Source organism: Stigmatopora argus, chromosome 6 (assembly GCF_051989625.1).
Source record: "Stigmatopora argus isolate UIUO_Sarg chromosome 6, RoL_Sarg_1.0, whole genome shotgun sequence".
Lineage (NCBI taxonomy): Eukaryota > Metazoa > Chordata > Actinopteri > Syngnathiformes > Syngnathidae > Stigmatopora > Stigmatopora argus.
In genome coordinates, this window is record NC_135392.1 from 11,430,111 (window position 1) to 11,452,389 (window position 22,279).

The following is a 22,279-nucleotide window of genomic DNA, read 5'->3' on the forward strand; positions in this document are numbered from 1 at the left end:
TTTTTAGTATAAATGAGGGTAAAAGCTCCATGCTGGTCTTGCTATAAGAATGAAAAGAAAATATTATAATATTTGAGAAAGTTTGGAAGCAAAACAATCTTTTATTGAAACACATCTACCCAAAATGTACTGCAATGGGTCCCTTGGGATCTGCTTAATCTGTCACCAAGGCAGACGGAAAGACAAACGAGGTCAGTTTTAAACATAGCCTCATGGGTTGGAGGTAATGATGCTACACTTTAGAGCACCATAACTCTTACATGCAAAAGTAAACACATTTCGACTTTAAAGATTTGCATTCCCTGTCATGGTGAGCTGAATTTATAGCTCTTTGATAGAAGAATTCTACAAGCCCAGCCGGGATACATGGCTACATTGTCATAGTGTTTCTCATATTCAATGGGTTCTAGGTGGCCATGGAAATGTAATTGTGGAGACAATACTATTAGCATAGTTGAGCTTTGAACATTAAAACTGAGGTGATCATTTTCTGAGGCATGCAGCTCTGCTGACATTCTGATTAGCCCTCGCTTCCAGGTATTTAATGACCTGTCATTACAGCTAATCCATTACACAGAAAAGATGAGGTTTTCCTCATTGGCTGAAAGATCCTCTCCAGCTTAACGACTCAGTGCTGTTGAGCACTATGTTTATATTTTTTAAAAAGTATTTATTAATACATGAGGAAAGCCCAATGACAAACTACTGCCTAGTAGCATGAAGATTCAGGAATTTAATATTCACTCAGGCCTTTCTGGCTGGAGAAATGCTCTTATTATATCAAATGAAGCCTTTAATGTACTCTTGTTATTATACCCATACTTCTTGCAATATTGCATCAATGAATCATTGTGGGCATGCTTTGTAAACTTGTCATACAAACAAGCAACAAAAGAAACAAAATAAGAATTTTCTTATAGACATGGTGCAGGTCCAAAATCTATTCTATTGGACCATATAATATTTGTCACCGTCCTAAGACTGACAAGGTATCACTGAATAATGTGTGCCTAAATCATTCCAACATACGTGAATCAAATTATCAGGGTCATAATTGCCATATGAGACTCAATGACAACTCTCATAAGCAGCATTCAAATAAAGTGCAACTACCTGTTCTAAAACTGTTAGTGCAGTATTAAAATCTAGCTCTGTTTAGACAAGCGTGTCTCTTTTACTAACAATAGAGGGTGGTATAACACAGCATAAAGTCAATAACCAAATCGGTAAACTGAGAAGAATGAATAATAATAATAAGATAATAAAACATTAAATAAATTGGGCAGCCTGGCGGCTTGAGTGGTTAGCACGTCAGCCTCACAGCTCTGGGGTCCTGGGTTCAAATCCATGTCAGCCCACATGTGTGGAGTTTGCATGTTCTGCCCGGCCGGGCCTGCGTGAATCGAAGTTTATCACCAGAGATGTTATTTTATATGCCATGTGGTATTTAAACCAGACTAGGTAATGTTCAATTGCAGATAATTGCACCTGCTCTAGTGCGCATGATGTGCTGAAGATGTGCTTGAACAAGGTATCTTACTTACCACATTAAAAAATTCAGCAGACCATACTGAATATAGTGAGAGTGGGTCAATGTTTAAAAAAACATTTGCTAATTGATCACAACACAGCGAGAACAAGCAAACTCCACACTGGAAGGTCAGAACCCACCAGGGATTAAAGTCTTATCAGACTATGAGACTGCAAAGCTCCTATCTGGTTATCCAGAACCACCTCTGTAATGTGTTTATGTAGTTCATCATTTGCCTGAATATTTATCGTTTCCCACCATTGTAAGTATCAGGACTCATGGTAACGACCCTTTTTTTCAGCTTGTCTTCACCACCCATAAAGACTTTGCAATCGATGAGAATACATAGGCAGTATTTGTTAAAAACAGGAATTAGTTTGTTTGAAGCAAGCAAACAAAAACTTGTGTAACTTGCAAATGCTAAGAAAATGAGCATCAATTTAAGAAGTTATCATACATTACAACTATGTGTGGTGTCTAAATGTAATTATAATAACAATAAAATGTAGGGGGGGGAGGGGGGAAATTTAAAGAAACTACTAGTGAGAGAAACAAATATGAGTGTCCTGAAGAACTAATTGTTATGATCGGGGGTGGAAGACCCCAAAGCAGGCGAGGGCAGCGAGTCTGGTTCCCGAATCTTTATTAGAATGATCCAAGTGAAAGGCCAGGCACCAGAGGGGATGGCGTCGGCGTGTCGTTAGTCGTATCCGTGATCGTGGAGGCCGAGCGTAGTCGGAATCCTGTGAGCAAAACAAGAGGTCGTAGATCAATGAAGGAAGGCGAGAAAATACAAGCGGGTACCTCACTGTGAACAGATCAGACAATCCCGCAGCGTGGTACTGTTCTTGGTGGCCTTAAATACTCCTCACTGGCTAATGACTCACACCTGGCAGGCCTCGAGTCATTAGAGGCAGGGCCTGTGGTTGGGTGGCGGGCGCAACCAGCCACCAATCTTGTCTGGGGCCTGACACTAATACTATATTGCTATATAATATAACCATTGCATAGGTTAAAACCATACATTTATTATCCTTAGATCATTTGGCTTTTGAGCTGGAAACAGGTGGACTAGATAAGGGATGCGAACCTTTCCCAAGAGGAGGAGTTTCTGTCTCTAAGGGTTTTATTTGTGAGTGAAGAAAGAATGGGTAAGGAAGGAACTGACCATAAAGGCAAAACTTTCTATTTACCTGCCAATCTACACTTCTACTTCACCTAATAAATTCCAAGATTAAACTGTGTTTATCAAATGTTCAGTATTTTTTGGTATTTCAGCAGTCATCTCCCGTGTATATTGTATTTCGATGAGAGATTTACCAAATGGTTTCCTTGGTGATGAATAATATTTCACTGAGGAAAAAAAATGACAGTATCTGATAGTAGACAATGCTGTCTGTTTATTGATATTGATACAGACAATGCAAGAGGGACTGCACTCTTTTTTAATGGTATCTTCTGGAGCTGGTCGTAGACACACTGGACTTTGTGACAGAACCACCATAACCACCGGCCATGCTGCTTCCGCCATAACCACCGGCCATGCTGCTTCCACCAAAACCACCGGCCATGCTGCTTCCACCAAAACCACCAGCCATGCTGCTGCCACCGAAACCAAACCCACCAGCGGCACTGGAGCTGGAATATCCTGAAGATGAAAACATTTTTCGCATCTGTTTGTGAGTTTAAAGTGAATTTGTGTGATGACAGAGTGGGAAAACGTACCACCACCTGAGGTCTGTTGCACATGGATAGTGGCACTGGAGGGTCCAGAGGCCAGTCTGTGAATTGGTAGATGGATTTAGGGAATTGTTGCATGATTCAATCATCTATTTGTTATACATTATTGAATATTGACCCTACCTGTACTCCTCTCCTTCCAGCAGTTTCCTGTAGGTAGCGATTTCAATGTCCAGGGCCATCTTGACGTTCATCAGCTCCTGGTATTCACGCACTTGGCGGGCCATGTCCTGCTTAGCTCTTTGAAGGGCTTCCTCCAGATCCTTGATGCGAAGTTTGGCATCCTTTACTGCCAACTCACCACGCTCTTCAGCCTCTGCAATCTGAGCCTCTAGACCTGCCCTCTGCAAAAACAGATTATTTATTTTTCGCACATGATAAAAGCTATTCCATACTGGCTTCATAAATAGGAAATCTAAATATGTTTTGGAATGATTTAATACCTGTGCCTTGACAGCCTCAATCTCATTTTGAAGACGAGCAATCATGCGGTTCAGATCAGCAATCTCAGCCTTGGTTGAGCGAAGGTCATCACCGTACTGTCCAGCTGAGCTCTGCATCTCCTCATACTACAGTGAAAATGTAATATCAATACTATAAAGTCTGTCGCTTAAATGAAATGGCAGTTGTGGTCAGTATTGCTAATATTGTACCTTCTGTTTGTACCACGACTCAGCATCAGCCTTGCTGCGGTTGGCAATGTCTTCATACTGAGCACGCACTTCAGCCACAATTGAGTCCATATCCAGGTTGCGGCTGTTGTCCATCTCCACAATGACGGAGGTGTCCTTGATCTGGGACTGCAGTTCTCGAAGCTCCTGCAAAAACACAGATTGTTTCAAAATGGAAACAAACATGGCTATGGCCAGTTTTTTTTTTTAAAAGCAACATGAGCTTGTGATATGTAGACACATACAGCCTCATAGACTGCTCTGAGGAAGTTGATTTCATCCTGAAGAGCATCGGCTTTGGCCTCCAGCTCCACCTTGTTCATGTAGGCATTGTCAACATCCTGGAAAGAAGAATAAATAAAATAGTGTTCAGAAAATGTTTTCTAAATGTAAAATCTAACCTTAAATGCTTTTTATGTTTACCTTTTTCAAGAGGACAAACTCATTCTCTGCAGCTGTGCGCTTATTGATTTCATTTTCATACCTAAATGAACAAAAGACTTTACAAACTACATCATCCCAATGTTGTCTCCAAAGGAAGTTTGAAAATAGGTCAGAACTCACTTTGTCTTGAAGTCCTCCACCTGCAGCTGCATGTTCTTCAGTTCTCCCTCCAGCTTAACTTTCTCATTGCCCAGGCCATCGAGTTGCCTGCGCAGGTTGGCGATGTAGGCTTCGAACATGGCGTCGATGTTTGAGCGGGTGGTGGTCTGGTCCTGCAGGAGGCTCCACTTGGTCTCCAGCATTTTGTTCTGCTGCTCCAGAAAACGAACCTGGAAAAAAAAGCAAGACAGAATTGTAGTTTTTTTTTTTTTTTTTTTTACATATTCCTTAGATTACATGATGAATTAACATGTACGATGTCCATGTAGGTCTTTCGTTCTGATAGACAATGGTTATAAAATAAAATATTTTGTTTGGTTTGCCTTCATCCATCAACCTTGATAGCTCTTACCACCACAGCTCTGCATTCAGCCTAACCATGTGAATAACTACACCCTACTGTAATTTTATGGGGAACTTCTTATTTGTCACTTCAATTTCTGTCATATGAAAACCAATAACCAATAGGATTTTTATCATCGGTGTTTGTTATTTTAAAGCCGATCACAATTATTGTAGTCCTACAAAAACGATGACCTCAAAACCCTTTGAGAGTAATGCCTACATTAAAAAGTAATTCCTTCCCTTTCCAAAGCTTATCCTCATCAGTATCTCGGGTGAGATGGAGCCTATGATGTGCTCATCAATTGGCCACAGTGTCACTATGCTGTGAAAACTGTATTTCAGTGGTAATCAAGTCAATGAAAAATCCAATTTCACAACCTTGTCAATGAAGGAAGCAAAGCGATTGTTGAGGGTCTTGATCTGTTCCTTCTCCTGGGTGCGGACAGCCTGGATGCTTGGGTCAATATCCAGACTCAGGGGAGTCAGCAGACTCTTGTTGATCGTGACAGCGGTAATTGGTGCAGCTGCATATCCACCTCCAGCTCCAAAACCACCACCAACCATTGAGCTTGAGCTCATAGAACCAAAACCACCAGCACCAAAACCACCTGCGCCATAACCTCCGGCACCAAAACTGCCACCACCTAAACTGCCAGCACCCAAACCACCAGCAGAAGAACTGAGAGTGTAGCTGGTTCTGAAGCCGGTTTGGGGTCCTGCCAAGGACCTTCTGGAGCTGCTGCTGGAGCCAGCCACGGAATAGGACTTCCTGGAAATCATGATGTAGTTGAAGTGGCCAAGGAGGCAGAGAACTGAAGATGTGCAGGCCTCAAAAAGAGTCAAGTCCCTCTGAGTGTCGAACTGATAAGCCTGCTTGCTTTTATGGACAAGCTGAGCTGACAGGCGTGGAGTCAGGACCCTCCCTATTGCAACATGTCCTCTCACTGTTACTGGCCAACTAGAATCCCTCCCACACCTCCCCTCATGCCTCTGGCTCCGATTAACAGGACTTGCCAGTCCTGAAAAAACATCTCAAATATGCTTCTTTTCTTCAATAAACAAAGACACTCCTTTTTTTGAATGAAATTAAAACTTTTGTGCATTTCTCAATCTTCATAAAATGGATGCAAACAACAGCAGACAAACCATATCTCAAAGGTCAATTCAAAATGTCGGAATTTTGCCGGAATTCAAGAAGGGATCAATCCATTTTTGCAACCTAGAGGTGTCCACTCATTGTCTGATACCCTGTATCGTTTGGTCTATTTGGAATCAATTCTTTTCTCAAATGACTTCACTTGAAATACTGATTATATTGAATTTGTGTCATTTTGTGGCGTAACAGCAAGTTTTACTGACGAATGCAAGTTTACAGTTTTCATGCAAAGAACCACACCTCCGCTTAAAGTTGAGGAGGCCCAGCCACTCCCAAAAAAAATCCAGTCTGACAAGATGGACCACTTTGAGGGAGTGGTCAAGTTGATAGGCAAGTTTAGTGACCAGAGGGCTTCAGATGTACTGGGTGGGTTGGGGAGGTTATATGTGCATTAATAGAGCAAAAAACAATTTGGGTTTACAGCAAGTGGCACAAGGCTGGGAAATTTCATGCTGCTTAAATAGTTGAGCAGGCACTAAAGTTGAAATTGCTCTAATGGCTGCTTACGTACTGAGTGTTTAAGTCACTTTTCTGAAAGCCTGCGTGGCCATGATAAATGGTGTCAGTCTATCATTGCTGTGTGAAATTCTGTACGGTATTCCAGTTTGCCAAGTTAGATGTGTGACATGAATCCCCAGGCCCTTTTCGAGTTTTCAGCATTCCCCATTGCTGATCTAAGTTTTTGTAGCATCCACTGTTGGTCAGCATGTTTTTAACAAAATGTCTTGTACATTTACAGGTTACAAATTGCTGATAATTAAAACAATTTCAAACAATGCAAACGGATTTCTAAAATATCGCAGTAATCTTTTTTATTGTTTGATCGATAGCGGAAGGAAACGCTACAATCATTTATCCATTTTCAACACCGCTTATCCCGGTCAAAATCGACGGGTGCTGGAGCCTATCCCAGTTGACTTTGAGTGAAAGGCGGACTACACTCTAAATTGGTCTCTTGTCGAGTGTATACCAATTAACACTCAGTTAATTTGAGAAATATGACTATTTGTAATGCTGACAGTTGCTATCAATCACTAGTTAATCAAAATAAATATTTTCAATATTATGTTGCCGCATTTAGCCATGCTTAGTTATTTTCACTCACTACCAAACCTAACCCAATATTGACAAACTCTTCTTCGAAAACTCCCTTTGAATGTAACATGATGTGTGTTCGAATGGACTGTTTGAGAGTAAAATGCCAGGCTCCTGCAACCTGCTTTGTCACACCACAGACAATGACATCCTTACTAAGTCCATACATGACACAAGTTTAGATAATTTTCATTTTTCGTAGCCCTAATACTGGGAACTCAGGTCCTTTTTCATCACCTATTAAGTAACCATGTGAAGTTCCTAAAAATTAATTGCAAGGTACACCCTGAAATATTTGCCAGACAATTATATGCGACTGTAAACCCATTGATCATTTTCTTTTAATCCAATTAATTGGGAGGCCAAGTTTATTCCTAGAGATTATTTATTGGCCTGTTTAAAATGACTGCCAAAAAAATCGCACTCCATCAACTTTGGCATGTAAACCAGCATGTTTAACACTAAAAGAAAAATAATTCTTATTTATCATATGTCAACATCTAGCACATGACAACAGTAAATTAAAGATAAATGTTATAGTATTTGGCATGAGCCTTGACAGGAGCTATTTTAAGAATTCCCAATCTCCTAATAATTGGATAAACAAATTAATAATTACTGCCAACACAGCCTCAGGTGAAGATGATCGTCCAATTTTACTTCAAGCGCGTTTAGACGCATCCCTCAGATGTTATATGGTTTTGCAATCTATAATGCACACTTTAATATAAGGATATAGCACATGGTATGTTAGACAAAATCCTTTTCGAGATCGTAAAGTATAAAACAAATATTTCAAAATAATAATCATAATAATAGGCGACCCAAGCTACAAAAGTGTTTGTGTGCAGTGGCAAAAGAAAGTGGGACAATGCTTACCAGGCAGTGCACTTCTGGAAAGAATATTGAGACACGCAGAAGATAGAGAATACTCAGATTTATTGGCGATGTTGTTTGATGTATCCATCATCAATGATGTTTAGTGTGTTTTTGTGTTGAAAATAAATCTAGTGTCAATGTCACAGAAGCATCAAGGCAATGAAATGTTGAAAAAAGAAGGGTAAAATATTAGACAATGCTATAAAAAAGACCAAGGAAGTTGCCTTTTTAACACATCTTGCATCCTAATTTGTAAACGTGAAATTCTGTTATTCCAGCTCGCGTTACCGGTGTTGGCAAAACAATTTAAAACTTGCAGATTTTAAGAACAAAAGCTATCTCCTCGTCTATTTCATAGCATCTATTATTGAAGATTGAGTGAAAAAAATATGCATGTTTCCCTAGCCTAGTTACAACAGCCCATCCCCGATTTGCTTCTTTTTTTCTGTTGGTAGAGAAATATGACTCAGTTTGCAATTTGCAACGGACCATGTTTGAAGCCACATTTAATTTCACTTTATTGACGATGGATGTCGCAACTGAGTATTCAATGGACCCAGAGATTCTTGGGGTATCCTTGGCAGAAGGTTTTTTTAGCTGATGAAATTTGGCAAAGGCTTGTTTTTGGACTAGCATGCCTGCAACAGGATGACATTTTGGCAGGACATACCAGTTTTGGTCAATTAAAGATTTTGAGAAAGGGAAGAGGGACTGCTCTCCTTCTTAATTGTATCTTCTGGAACTGGTTGAGGAAACTGTGGACTTGGTGACGGTACTACCATAACCACCAGAGACGCTACCGCCAAAGCCACCAGAGACGCTACCCCCAAAGCCACCAGACATACTGCTGCTGGAACCACCGTAGCCAAATCCACCGGCGCTTGCGTTGGAGTATCCTAAAGAAAGAGTATGCAAGAGAAACATTGTTAGGATTTGTTTGTGCATAATTTGTAAGTGATAATACAATTGCTAATACTACACTTTTGGGATGCCCCGTGACTTTTTTCCACTTCCCTCTGAGAGTACAACTATCGTTGACTGTAGAAAATTGATTACTTACCGCCTGAGGACTGCTGCACATGGATGGTTGCATTGCTAGGTCCGGAGGCAAGTCTAAAAACGGCACGTTTTTGATTATTGCACGGGTCATGTTAACTGTACAGCAGGGACATACTGTATGTTGAAAAATGATTTTACCTGTACTCCTCTCCTTCCAGCAGCTTCCTGTAGGTGGCGATTTCAATGTCCAGGGCCATCTTGACGTTCATCAGCTCCTGGTATTCGCGCACCTGGCGGGCCATGTCCTGCTTGGCTCTCTGAAGGGCTTCCTCCAGATCCTTGATGCGGAGCCTGGCATCCTTCACTGCCAATTCACCGCGCTCCTCAGCCTCTGCAATCTGTGCCTCAAGAGATGCCCTCTGCAGAAAGGGGATTACAAAATCTCTTTCACTTACTTACTCTCATAAATTAGTTAGCTAAAGATGCTCTGGAAATGATCCTTACCTGTCCCTTGACGGACTCAATTTCATTCTGGAGACGGGCAATCATGCGGTTCAGCTCAGCAATTTCAGCCTTGGTTGAGCGAAGGTCATCACCGTACTGTCCAGCTGAGCTCTGCATCTCCTCGTACTGATATGGAAAATACAACACGATTTTAAGTCTCTAACTAAAAGGGGGTGGCAACATTCTCATACCTTCTGCTTGTACCAGGATTCGGCATCGGCCTTGCTGCGGTTGGCAATGTCTTCATACTGAGCACGCACTTCAGCCACAATTGAGTCCATATCCAGCTGGCGGCTGTTGTCCATCTGCACAATGACGGAGGTGTCCTTGATCTGGGACTGCAGCTCCCGAAGCTCCTGTAGTATCACACGTAGCAAACAATTAAGGTTTTGGATGGATTTCAGCCATAAAAAAATGAGAACAATGGTAAATAGACATACAGCCTCATAGACAGCTCTGAGGAAGTTGATTTCATCCTGAAGAGCATCACATTTAGCCTCCAGCTCCACCTTGTTCATGTAGGCGCTGTCAACATCCTGGAAATACAGTTGTTATTTACATCAAGCATTTTACCAGATTATACATGATTTACAGCATCAAACTATTATAAAACATTAAATAATTCTGACCTTCTTCAAGACCACAAACTCATTCTCTGCTGCTGTGCGCTTGTTAATTTCATCTTCATACCTTCGGACAAGGAACAGAATAAAGTTCAATCATCTTCCTTTGCTAAAAAAATATATCCACAATCATCAAATCTATTCACCACTCACTTTCTCTTGAAGTCCTCCACTTGGAGCTGCATGTTCTTCAGTTCTCCGTCCAGTTTGACTTTCTCGTTGCCCAGTCCATCGAGTTGCCTACGCAGGTTGGCAATGTAGGCTTCGAACATGGCGTCGATGTTTGAGCGGGTGGTGGTCTGGTCCTGCAGGAGGCTCCACTTGGTCTCCAGCATCTTGTTCTGCTGCTCCAGGAAACGGACCTGGAAATAAAAACAACACAGAATTAAACTTTTATTTTTTTACATATTTCTTATTTTTGTTTGTTTTTAAACACACAAAATGAATATAAATTATTTCATTGTATATAAATTAATGGAAATAGTGATAAAGAACGGAGTGATGAAGAAGACCATGACAAAGCAGGGTGTTGCCAGATCTTTATCACATGACTGTATTCTTTTCCGACTAGGCACACCCTCTCGTCTCAGTTGTAACCCCTTAAAAATACTTGAAATAAGCACTACTCATGATTTGAACTTGACATTTTACATGATGATGTACTATTTTTATCTTGTATCCCTGGCTTGGTTATTAAACGTGACAGTCAGTCCAGCTCTGGAAAAACAAAAATAACACTCAACAGTTGTGCAATTATGAGATTTTAGCACTAATTGTATTTTTTATCATTTCGAATTCTGTGGTACCCATGGGTTTATTAAACTTCTTAAAGTTTTGGAAGCTGTCAGAGACAGACATAAGTTTATTCTGCATTCCAATGTATTGCATTACAATTTTCAGCGTTGAGATACTTCCATTTACCAGGAGAAGATAAAATGACGGTGGAAATAAACTCAACTTTGGCGTTAGGGAATTAGAAAAGGATTTTTTTTTTCAAAAAAAGGAACATTATTTTCTATTCATTGCCGTCCTACAAACTGTTACTCATTGATGATTGCAATACCAGTAAGATAAGAGTCATGCCTTTGTTGCTTAGTCAGTGAAATACATTTCAACATTTGGTTTGCTTGCATGTTCTTCAGATAGCGGCGAAGATATCGGATACTTTCAGAAGTTTGCTACCTTTACCGGCCTATACAAAGTGATACTTCATCTCGTCAACCCAAAGTGAATTCAGTTGAAGCCAACCTTGTCAATGAAGGAAGCGAATCGGTTGTTGAGGGTCTTGATCTGCTCCTTTTCCTGGGTGCGAACAGCCTGGATGTTGGGGTCAATATCCAGACTCATGGGGGCCAGAAGACCCGCGTTGACAGTGACTGCCGTGATTGGGGTAGCCATTCCTCCCCCATAATGACCACCACCGAGCATTGACATACTGCTGCTGAAGCCTTGGGTCTGACTTAGGCCACTACCATAAGCGCTAGCACCACTTCCATAGCCACCATAAGTGCTAGCACCACTTCCATAGCCACCACCACCGGATCTCCTGAGGGTGAAGCTAGACTGGGTTCCCGCAAGGGATCTCCTGGAGCTGCTGTTTCCGCCTGAAACTGAATAGGATTTTCTGATCATCTTGTTTTAGCTTTGGGTTTGTAAAGGCTGGGCAGAGAAGTGGAGATTTGCAGGCTTCAAAGGAGAGTCAAGTCCCTCTGAGTGTCTGACTCAAATGCCCGCTTGCTTATATAGCTGAGCTGAGTTGATAGGGGAGGATCGTCATTATTACAACCTGTCCTCTCACTTTTACTGGCCAACCACTGTCACTCCCAACATACATGCCTCTGGCTCTGAACAAAACGAGTGGCTAATCCTGTCAAACAGGTATGGAGGCATTGTCAGAAGGCAAACTGTGACACACCCTATCTGGGAAAGGCTGAGGGAGAAGAAAGTAGTAAGAGGTTAACAGAGGAAACACTTTGTTATGTAAGGAAACAAAGATTTACAGTATTGAATGTTTATTATTAATGCTTACCCGTTCTTAAGTCATACTTTAGAAGTGTTTAAAATTGAAATGATTGTCAGAGAAACGTAATTCCATAAGCTTTGTGATTTAAAAAAAATCGTGCATTATTAACATAGATCTAGAGAAGTATCAGCCAGATTATTTGCCATATTCACAAGCACGCCCACATAATAATGTAACTGATTATTCTTTTTCCTTCTTAAAATATAAAAAGAAAAACATAATACAGTTTAATAACAATAGTCCAAATCAGCCATGTCACTCAAATACATTGCATCTTAATTGGGAATTTCTAAATTATTTTAAGTGCATTAATGTTTTGACGCATGATTAAAACAGTAACAGTAAAATTGACATGAAAGTGATTTAAAGTCTTCATTCTAGATAACCAAAAAGAAAAGTTAGGCTTAAAGGAAAAAAAAAGAAATAAGTTTCAAATCATGACAGGCATGTTTGCATCTTATTAAGGCCTTGTTCCCTAGTCTGATTTAATCAAACACACAATTACAGTTTTATTTGCACCCAATATCTCACCATAATATGAACAAGCATTATGGTTTTTAAAAAGCAGACAGAGAATTATTGATTTCTCAATGCTCAAATTATAATCAATTGGTCACTGACTGAAAATATGTATTAATGTATTAAAAAAAAATAACGAGCTGATCAATTGGTACTCAGTTCTCCCTCCATAATCACATCTGGAATGACCTGGTCACAGTGTGCTTTGGCTTTTGGCCTTAAAGATGACGTGAACAATTTTCACATTAGCAAAAATTTGATGCACCAATTTAACAAGACAAGATTATTTTTAACATTACATCATTAATCTTTGGTAAGGACCAACGAAGATTGCTCAATGTGTCCTCATAAGGCAAGATTACAAAGAGAGGGTAAAGATTCTGTTGTGTAGGCCTTTCAAGCAAAAAGCCTCCAGCCAAGTCATCCTCGCAAAATGCATGTTGGAACGTGTACCAAATGAACCATTCCAAGGAGTTGCCCATGTACAGAATTTACCCCATTATGGTATAATGTTGGTACTTGTTGTTAATTCTCCATATTTTCTCACTTAATCTGCCGTGTTTTGTGAGGTAACAATCTTCCTCCAGAATGCATCGCAGGTGTGTTGGATGCCTGATTTAACCACACCCAGTTGTTCCACTCTCAAGTCACATCCACATTTTTTTACCCTCTGCACCATTAATCGCAACGAGACCTCCATTTTATAAATGTTATTTATTGTTTTATTCTTTCCAATTTTTTGCATGGGTATGACATTATTATTTTTTCTACCCTGGTGTGGAACTTTACCTCAAAACTCAAATTTCAGCCATCCACCAACATGAAAGGAACAAACTAATGCAGAACAATACTATGATTTTACAAATGGCATGAAAGGAGCTGCACACAATTCCTGAATACAATTTAAAAGGATTCAATTCAAATAGTAAAAGTCAACAAAAGTATTGCTAATATTTTCTGCATGCAAAAACAGGCCAATCAAATTTGAAAGTCTGTGCTTTAACCATATTGGTGTTCTGATGGATGGATAAAAAGCAGCAGGTACTAAAGCTGAGGGTTGCTTTATCAGAGATATTTTGAGGCCAAATTTTGATAGAAACATTTTGAATCTAGAAGGCAAAAGGGACATTTTGTTATTACTTTTTTTGTGGGAGGAAAAGCCTTTGTGCACACAGAGGCACAGAGGTGTATTAAAATTTTAATTTGCTAGTGTAGTGTGGGACAGACATTCTCTCGTTCATTAACCGAGCCGCTTATCTTCACAAGGGTTGCGGGGGTGATGGAGCCTATCCCCGCCAACAACGAGCATTCAGAAAGGTGTTTGCCATCTGATCGCAGGGCGCTAAAAGACAAATAATCATGCACGCACACTCTCATACTTAGGGACAAATTTGCAGGGCAGGAGATATAAATGTTGGGCGGGTTGATAAATTTGGGCGACTTTTGACAAAATTTTATCTTGGATGTAAAGTTATAATTTGGGCCCTTTAAATTTTTTTATTATTAAACTGTGTAGATTTTATTGTGTAATTGGGCTAGAGGCTGTTTTATGGATCTGGCAACCCTGTAGACAGAAGGATTATCGATTTCCATTATGGAAACAGTTTTCCGATTTTCAGCACACCGAAATGCTATTTCTCTCAAATAGACATCTGGGGAAAGTTAGGGGAAAGTATGTAAAAACTCAATTGGCTCTCTAATTTGTAATATTTATTATTGCTGATGGTATTTCAATTCAGTCACAAGCATGAAAAATGTTGTCAATATTGCTTTATGGCAAGGGTGTCAGACTCGGGTTGGTTCGCGGGCCGCTTTAAGGTCAACTTGATTTCACGTGGGCCGGACCATTTTAGATATAATATTTCGATTTTTTTTTCATAAATGGATTAAAAGAACTGGATTAAAAGCCCTGAATATTCAGTTTTTTATAGATCTAAAACATTGTTTATTTTAGCTTTTTATATATATTTTTAGATTTTACAAAATGATTTTTGAACTAAAAACACAGAAAACATTGATTAGAAAATTACAATTATTGATTTAAAAGGGGGAAATTCAGGAAATTTAATATACATCTATACTCTTCATTTTAATTTGATCCTAAAACAGGAAGTCGGCACTCATGATTTACTTTCCTGGGCCACACAAAATGATGCAGCGGGCCAGATTTGACCCCTGGGCCGCCACTTTGACACATGTGCTTTATGGTTTCCAAACCTTGAATGAATGTGTGTCAAGAAGCAAACACCAAGTACGTACGTCTTTGTATGTCTTTTAAATGATCAAATGAAATGAATGTAATGCAATTTCTAACTGATGTCCACCCTGAATCTGCATGCACAAAAATAAAATACATGCATCTCATGGGTTGTGATAGGTTTATAATATATCCAGACAAAACTAAGGCAGGTATGATGACAATAAAAAGTTTTTTTCCATTACAGCAGGTGTAAAGTGGGTGTGAACATTCCTTGGAAGTGTTGTTTAGCAGGTTCCTCATACTTAATCTCATTTATTAAAAAATAATAATAATTCATATTGTATATAGACCGGCATTTACATAAATACTAACTCATTTAAACAGAGGGAAATTTTCAAACCAAAGGGAGATCAACCAGAAGTTCATGCTATCTTAAGTTTTTTTTAAATCTTTCTCTAATTGCACATTGTGTCTTGGCTTTTTCCTAGCACTGTTGTGCACAGCGGTGTTACTAGGTAAGCACATTACTGAAAGTTTGGTCATCCTTACAACACGAGACACTACTCCAATGCATAGACACCTATACACATCTGTCATTATCAAGTTTTGCGCTTCTATCCTCAATTTAAAGCATATTGTTGCACATGCTGGACTAACTTTTTGACAATAACAGTTTGCCTAAATGCATTTTAAGAAGTTGGCAGCTTCTAAAAGAAAGAGTAATAAACCATAGTTCCATTCCAATTAGACTATTTGCTGAAATCAAAAGTTAGGAAAACCTTTTTTTTCTCCATCTTCTCATTTTTTATACAGATTACAGATAAAGTCAACTCTCATTCTGCAGTAAATTTTGCTTTGCATACCACACAAAGGGCCAGATTACACCCAAAAAAAGAGTTTCCGAATTAAAGTGGTTTACAAACAATGCTGCACCAAAGGGCCTTGCCCAAGTACACCCAAGCAGTAGCTAACTATGGGCCTAGAAACCTTTATTTTTCTATATTTTTGTCTGGAATGTTATTTATTGTATTAGAACGGCAACAGCAATTCCATGAGTATGACTCTTCTGATCTTTTACTACCGATACTCTCACTTTTTTATACCAGAGCTCTAGTAATCAGCTCACTGAAAAGCCAAATGACATCCACACTGCTTTTTTACATTCACAGCAAACAGCCTGATATTGAGAATTCATAAAAATGACAGGTTCATGCTTTCCTGCTGGCCATTAGTGACAAAAACGACAGAGCAGCTCCAGCCTATCATGTCTTGTGACAATTTATATTTTTTTCTTGGTAGTGTGAAGTCAAATATTTGGTGAGCAGACTTGACGAGAAACCTCGTTTGTGATTGTAAGGGATTACTTATCACAGCAGTATACTACAAACGTGCTTTATTCAACGGCATTGTGAATGACAAGACTGCTTTTGCTGATCATTTTTGCCACCATATTCGCGTTGCATGCTCTTTTAGAGGAGTAAATCCTTGCTTACTTTGAATGACTACGCTACCATTTCCGTTTGCATCAGGTCCGGTTTTTGATATTTACAAAGATACCAAAGACAAAACAAAAAATGTCAAATATTTCGTTTTGTTTCTGCAGAGTGGGACTGGTTAAACTGGTACATTGCATGTATGGGAATCATAAAACAGAAGATCTACAAATTCAATGATGTCTAAAACCCAATATTTTTGCACATATGTTAACAAATGATACTACATTTAAAGGGGCGATACGGTATACTTTTGTGTGTTTGCCTTATCTATTCATAACCAATGTCTTGTTGATTTGTAACGTTGCAAAGGTAGGCTCTCGTTGATTTTTTTTCTTTGCATGTTTGCGTCAAGCAAGTCAACTTTGCCTCTTTTTGAAATTTTATCATTCCGTTGAACATATGACTCATAACAAGGTCTGAGTGGGCTCACATACACACACCTTAATACCTGTGCCAGGATCCTGATGTGGGAGTGTCACCGAGGGAGTGTTGTTGGTTTGGATAGTAATCTAAACTTTACCGTTTCACCACCTGTAAGAGAGACACACCCTTACAACCAAGAGCTGCATGCCATGTGTGGAACAAGCTTGTGTGGGCCAAGAACAGAGAATGTGGTTAACCATGAATGTGAACAATCGTTAACATTAACGAGAGTGGAATTAAAGTCTCTCACACTAAAGCGCTCCAACCATGTAGCTGGGCTACATTGCTGAGTTGCTATGCGAACAAATTTTCACACATCTTGGAGAGTTGACAAGTCGACAGAACTTGCATGCTAACGCAATCCCATCAACTGTGCTTGCAGGAATGGACTTTAACACCTTGTCAATGCATCTACTCCTCCCACACTACTCACATTAGCACATACTCACTCCATCCGCCCTACCTTGCATGCGCTCACCCACACCCACCCACACACACACACACACACACACACACACACACACACACACACACACTCACACACACACACACACACACACACACACACACACACACACACACACAATGTCTGGTAATTGGACAAGAAAGCAGGCATGGGAACGCTGGCACATGCTCTGGTTAAACTGGATGACTCACTTTTCACCAGACAAGATCTTGAGAAGTGTCTAGCCTAAAAAAAAATAGTAACCATCTTTTCATATGAAACAATGGAAAACGCCTACATATGTTGACATCATACATTTTCTGTGATTAGGCAATAATCATGTTAATTTCGGTGTATATACTGTCACTTACTCTTTCATTCTCATAGTCTGTTTCACATATTATATTATATCTCATCTCATTTTCTGAGCCGCTTTATCCTCATTAGGGTCGCGGGGGGTGCTGGATCCAATCCCAGCTGTCTACGGGCCAGAGGCGGGGAACACCCTGAATCGGTGGCCAGCCAATTGCAGGGCACAATGAGACAGACAACAATGAACACTCACACCTATACTTAGGGGCAATTTAGAGTGTCCAATCAGCCTACCATGCATGTTTTTGGAATGTGGGAGGAAACCAGAGCACCCGGAAGAAACCCACGCAGGCCCAGGGAGAATACGCAAACTCCACACAGATGGACATGACCTGGATTTGAACCTAGGACCCCAGAGCTGTGAGGCCGCCGCGCTAACTTATATTATATTATATCATTCTCAGTATTATACATGCCAACTCTTTCTTGCAAAAAAATATCTTCGAAGGGAAAGAGCCTCCAACTGGCGCCCAGTGCAACTGTTTTACCAAAATTTGGGTGGGGCCCCCTTTTCTTATGTTAGCTGTCGTATTTCTTTTCTACTTTTTGTCAATCGGGTATATTGTGAGGGTTGGGGAGTCATACAATAAGGTGATTTTTAAAAAAATGTGTGGCCAAATCTTATTTGAAATTCCAACAAATTCCTCTTGTCATCTTGTGACTATGGACCCGTCCCTACGGACTTCACAGTAACCACTCATAATAACATGCTGACAACTTGTTGAAGCAAGTTTCTTCTGTTCAATCAGCAATGCAAGCATTACCTCCGGACACCACCCAACTCATCTGTCAGGCCCTTGTAACTATCGCTTGCCTTTCAGTGACTGTTAAAGGCTCAATGCAGAATTCATGCTCCTGTCGCAATGTCCACATCCATAACCAGAATGGGTAGGAGTGGTTACTTGCAGACATAGCTGTGTTTCACTCAACTGAAAACTGAGACTTTACGAGGCTGCCAGCAGAGGGTGTGTCCGCGTAATGCTGCTCAGTCAACACTTAAACCTGTTTGGCATTGCAACCAGTATTATTTATCTGCATGTGTGATGATTTGTGCACAGACATGTTATAATTCTTCACATGTAAGGTTATTTATATGTAAAAATTAATCTTAAAGTCAAGAATTTGGTATTGATTGTTTAGAGTCAGCAGAAATGTTACTCATGTTTCTGTTCACAGTTCGTGTGAAACAACACCTGCATGCAAGAATGACAAATGATAGTGACTAAATCCTCGTCTGCCCATCTTTCATCTGTTATTGCAGTTGTGCCTAGCAACCACTGATTTGTCACTAAACAACGATCTCCTTAAAAATTCCAAATGTAATTTTCAGACAAGCAGAAAATGGATGTGTCAATGGCCCCCAAAACAAGAGTAAACAATACTATCAATATAATATAATGATAAATATAAAAAGAAAACTACAAAAGAAAACTAAAAGATGAAACTGGAGAGGTTTGTGCATAACACGAGACTGGCATGTTTGAACAAGTGCGAGTAAATTGAATACTTTTCATCCGCTTACCACACCCAATCAGGCCCAACCCTTATGAGTGTCATTTTGATAGTAGTATGTATATAATTAACTTGACCTGCAGTCAGAAAGCAGGATATCGAGACATTGGGAAAAGGAAATGGCCGCAAAACCTACATGGAATTGCAATACATAGTGTCAAATCTGGCTATTGTGTAAATTAGTTTGTGTGTGGGGCCAGGTGTGTGGGGTGGGGGCAAAAAACATTGCTCTACTGATAATGAAAGTTGTCCAGTTACGCAGTAGCGCACTCTGCTGATGTTTTTTGTACTTTGTTTGAATGCCTGGTTTTTACAGAAAACTGGTATGATAATTGTGAAAGGAAATTTGCAGATGATACAGTACTGGTTTTCATTTCAAGCAAGATGCGTGGGGACTTTTGAAAGAAATAAAGAGCCATTGAGTGAATATTTCTGGCCTCACAATAATAGTTTTTCCCTGTGAGCAAATGTGGCCCCGTTCCAGTTCATTAGTTTTGTTGTAGGTTTACGCTGTTCTTGCAGGTCAAACTTCCACCCATCTCCTTTCCATCATTCTAATCCCCTTTGTTTTAAAATCTTAAGGTTATTTGCAGACTACAAAGTCCAATGACAAGAAACAACAAGACCTGCAATTAAATGCTCTTCGTCCATTCTATGTGCTTTGAATCTTAAAAGTATATGAACGACAAAGAAAGCAAAACCAGGCTGTGCATTGTGTTTGTTCAGAATGCGCCCTTTGCTAAAAAAGTAGGTGATTTTATTTGATTTGTTGCCTGTGGTTATACTCATTTGTCGTTTAATCATGTCATTTCCTGGGCATTGAATCCACTGCAACTGGAATTTTCTGTTTGTCATTTTGTGTCGTGTCCGAGCAAACTTTATCAGTTTTTGTGAAGAGGCTTAGGGCACCACTTGCCAGAATGGTTGTGGAAAAGCTCCAAGTTGGAGCCACACCCCAACTACAAATGGTAACATGTTTATGGCTTAGAAAATGACAGTTAATGTCCCTTGTAGAGAGGCATCTGTTCCCTAATAGTCTTTCGGTGGGAACTCCCACATGAATACTCTGTTCAGATGTACAAAAGTAATAGTAATAAGCCAAAACAGCCTGTATTTTTGCTTTTTTCTTGGAGGCAAAATCATGGAGGCTGTTTGCAATAGGCAGCATGGCTTGAAGAATACAGTATGCCACAGGCAAGGGGTTGCTCTTTGCTTCTTATCATATTTTGTATATACTCTGTGGCTCTTTGACTCTCACAGTTTAAAATGTAAAACTTGTTTGCCACCCCTGCCATAGGTTATCCCTCTATTTCAAGATGGGCCTTATCATATTCGCATTGATATTGTTTTTTCCTACTCTGCTAAAAAAATAGTGACACTTTGCTATACTTAATGTTGAAGGCAGCTATGTTTTTCCCCTAATCATGTGCTTTGGTTAACCACAGTTTAAGGGTTTCCGTCACATGCCATTTTTGTCTTAGGCAACTCAGGCAAAAGAATAAAGGCCCTCTGCACTAAAGTAATCTTATGGACAGTTAAGAACAGTCATAAAACCTTTTATTTTATACTTTCTAGCCAGGTCTGATTTCTCTTCATGCAGTTTAAGGATTCCCCATGGTCTGTCAAGATCCCCTCTCCTCTTTTAAGTCTCTACAAACTCCCATAATTTAATATCCTTTTCCAAACTGTATATGCAAAACACAAATGTATGTACTTTTGTCATCTTTCCATAGATTACAAAGCAAACAATGCAGTAAGGATCGATACAGCAGCTTATTCCCTTGACTAAACATAGTACTGAATAGAACTTTAGGCATACTATTTACTAGCCTTCCATCATCATTAGTGGCAACAGACAGTTGTGTTCACACACATTCCGAGGAGAAGGTTACAAGAAAGTGAATACCTTAAATGTTCCTGCCTTTGTGATTTACACACTGATCAAGTTTTGTAGCATGCTCTTCATCTCTGTGTGTCACATGAAAGATTAAGCCTCTGTGGATTATGCTAAAACAGGTTTTGTGATACTGTGTTTTTCAGCAATGACTGTCCCAAGCAAGAGTTCCAACGACACCATGAAGCAACCAACCACAGGTGTATGTAGTAATGTTTGTCATGAGGGGGGAAAAAAACTCCCATCTTAATGCAGTAAATGAAACGCATTTAAAATAACAATGATTTGAGCTCAGTTAAAAAAAATGGTTATGCAAACTTGCAGCTTTGCAATTCATATCTTCGGGTCTAATGATTTGATTGCCTTCATTATGAAATGCCCTGCAGCACAACTCTTGGATAGCAACTGGCATTCAAAACTTCACACCCATCCTTAACAAAGCATGGTACTTGGGTGGGGTGACTCCACTTACAGATCATAGTTTGGATGCATAACTAAAAGCCAAACAGGTCCAGTTCACAGGGAAAAGCTTTAGGTGCCGGTAGCAGTTCTGCTTAGATGCCCTGCAGGCACTTAACTACTTGTCAATCCGCATCAGGGACAAATAACTCATGATCATCCTTGAATGTCCTTGAATTTTTAAAAAGCCTGTAAAGGGTGGATTTAAATGCTTTAAATGGCTGAGGGAGGTGCAGCTGGCAAGTCTTGATTCAAACAGACCAAAGTGATCGTACAGCATGCGCCAGCAAATACTCAATATTATGCAAGTTTTTGGCTGTGTAACTAGGATCCAATTATCATGGCCTCAAAGAGTAGTACGAACCAGGCGTGCCATCAGTGCAAGCATGCACAGTCGGGTTTTCTGCAAATAATATTCCAGATCTATTTGAGCCAGTCATCCCTTGGTTTGGGTGCATGGAAAGTTTTCTTGGAGCAACAGCAGCGTCAAATATTTGAAAAATTGAGAAAAGTGCCATCATATATGTCAAAGCTGGGTATACACATCTTGGTTTGAATGACTCCATGCTAGATCTATTATCAGCATGGTGGGTAAATTCAATAATGAATGTGTGTGTCAGCCTCACAGCTCTGGAGCCCTGGGTTCAAGTCCAGGTGGGTCCACCTGTGTGGAGTTTGCATGTTCTCCCCGGGCCAGCGTGGGTTTCCTCCGGGTACTTCGGTTCTCCTCCCACATTCCAAAAAACGTGCTTGGTAGGCTGATTGGACACTATAAATTGCCCTTAGGTAT

At 39.9% G+C, this 22,279-nt stretch overlaps 2 protein-coding genes across 3 annotated transcripts; both read right to left on the bottom strand.

Annotated features, from left to right (window-relative positions):
• Nucleotides 1-2,908: 2,908 nt before the first annotated feature.
• Nucleotides 2,909-5,807, bottom strand: LOC144076011 (keratin, type II cytoskeletal 8-like). 2 transcript variants are annotated; one of them, XM_077603519.1, is made up of 9 exons: nucleotides 5,269-5,807; nucleotides 4,507-4,715; nucleotides 4,366-4,426; nucleotides 4,188-4,283; nucleotides 3,925-4,089; nucleotides 3,715-3,840; nucleotides 3,395-3,615; nucleotides 3,263-3,312; nucleotides 2,909-3,179 (listed from the first exon to the last, which is right to left on the bottom strand). In XM_077603519.1, the coding sequence occupies exons 1-9, from the start codon at nucleotides 5,668-5,670 to the stop codon at nucleotides 2,977-2,979; spliced, it is 1,533 nt and encodes a 510-aa protein (XP_077459645.1). In that variant the 5' UTR covers nucleotides 5,671-5,807; the 3' UTR covers nucleotides 2,909-2,976. The 2 variants fall into 2 exon arrangements, with proteins under 2 accessions (XP_077459645.1, XP_077459644.1); XM_077603518.1 differs by having other exon boundaries at nucleotides 3,257-3,312.
• Nucleotides 5,808-8,063: 2,256 nt separating this feature from the next.
• Nucleotides 8,064-11,870, bottom strand: LOC144075696 (keratin, type II cytoskeletal 8-like). The gene is made up of 9 exons (XM_077603013.1): nucleotides 11,395-11,870; nucleotides 10,300-10,508; nucleotides 10,153-10,213; nucleotides 9,964-10,059; nucleotides 9,715-9,879; nucleotides 9,524-9,649; nucleotides 9,218-9,438; nucleotides 9,081-9,133; nucleotides 8,064-8,916 (listed from the first exon to the last, which is right to left on the bottom strand). Exons 1-9 carry the CDS (start codon nucleotides 11,776-11,778, stop codon nucleotides 8,744-8,746), a joined length of 1,488 nt encoding a protein of 495 aa, XP_077459139.1. The 5' UTR covers nucleotides 11,779-11,870; the 3' UTR covers nucleotides 8,064-8,743.
• Between the last annotated feature and the right edge of the window lie 10,409 nt (nucleotides 11,871-22,279).

Excerpts from the sequence above, each read along its gene's own strand:
- LOC144075696 (XM_077603013.1), bottom strand. The coding sequence starts at position 11,778 with ATGATCAGAAAATCCTATTCAGTTTCAGGCGGAAACAGCAGCTCCAGG. Across the intron at positions 10,214-10,299 it reads GTGGAGGACTTCAAGAGAAA|GTATGAAGATGAAATTAACA; the intron begins GTGAGTGGTGAA and ends CCTTGTCCGAAG. Across the intron at positions 9,650-9,714 it reads AATCCTGGTACAAGCAGAAG|TACGAGGAGATGCAGAGCTC; the intron begins GTATGAGAATGT and ends TTTCCATATCAG.
- LOC144076011 (XM_077603518.1), bottom strand. The coding sequence starts at position 5,670 with ATGATTTCCAGGAAGTCCTATTCCGTGGCTGGCTCCAGCAGCAGCTCC. Across the intron at positions 4,716-5,268 it reads TTGCTTCCTTCATTGACAAG|GTTCGTTTTCTGGAGCAGCA; the intron begins GTTGTGAAATTG and ends TTTTTTTTCCAG. Across the intron at positions 4,090-4,187 it reads TCAGAGCAGTCTATGAGGCT|GAGCTTCGAGAACTGCAGTC; the intron begins GTATGTGTCTAC and ends GTGTTTTTGCAG.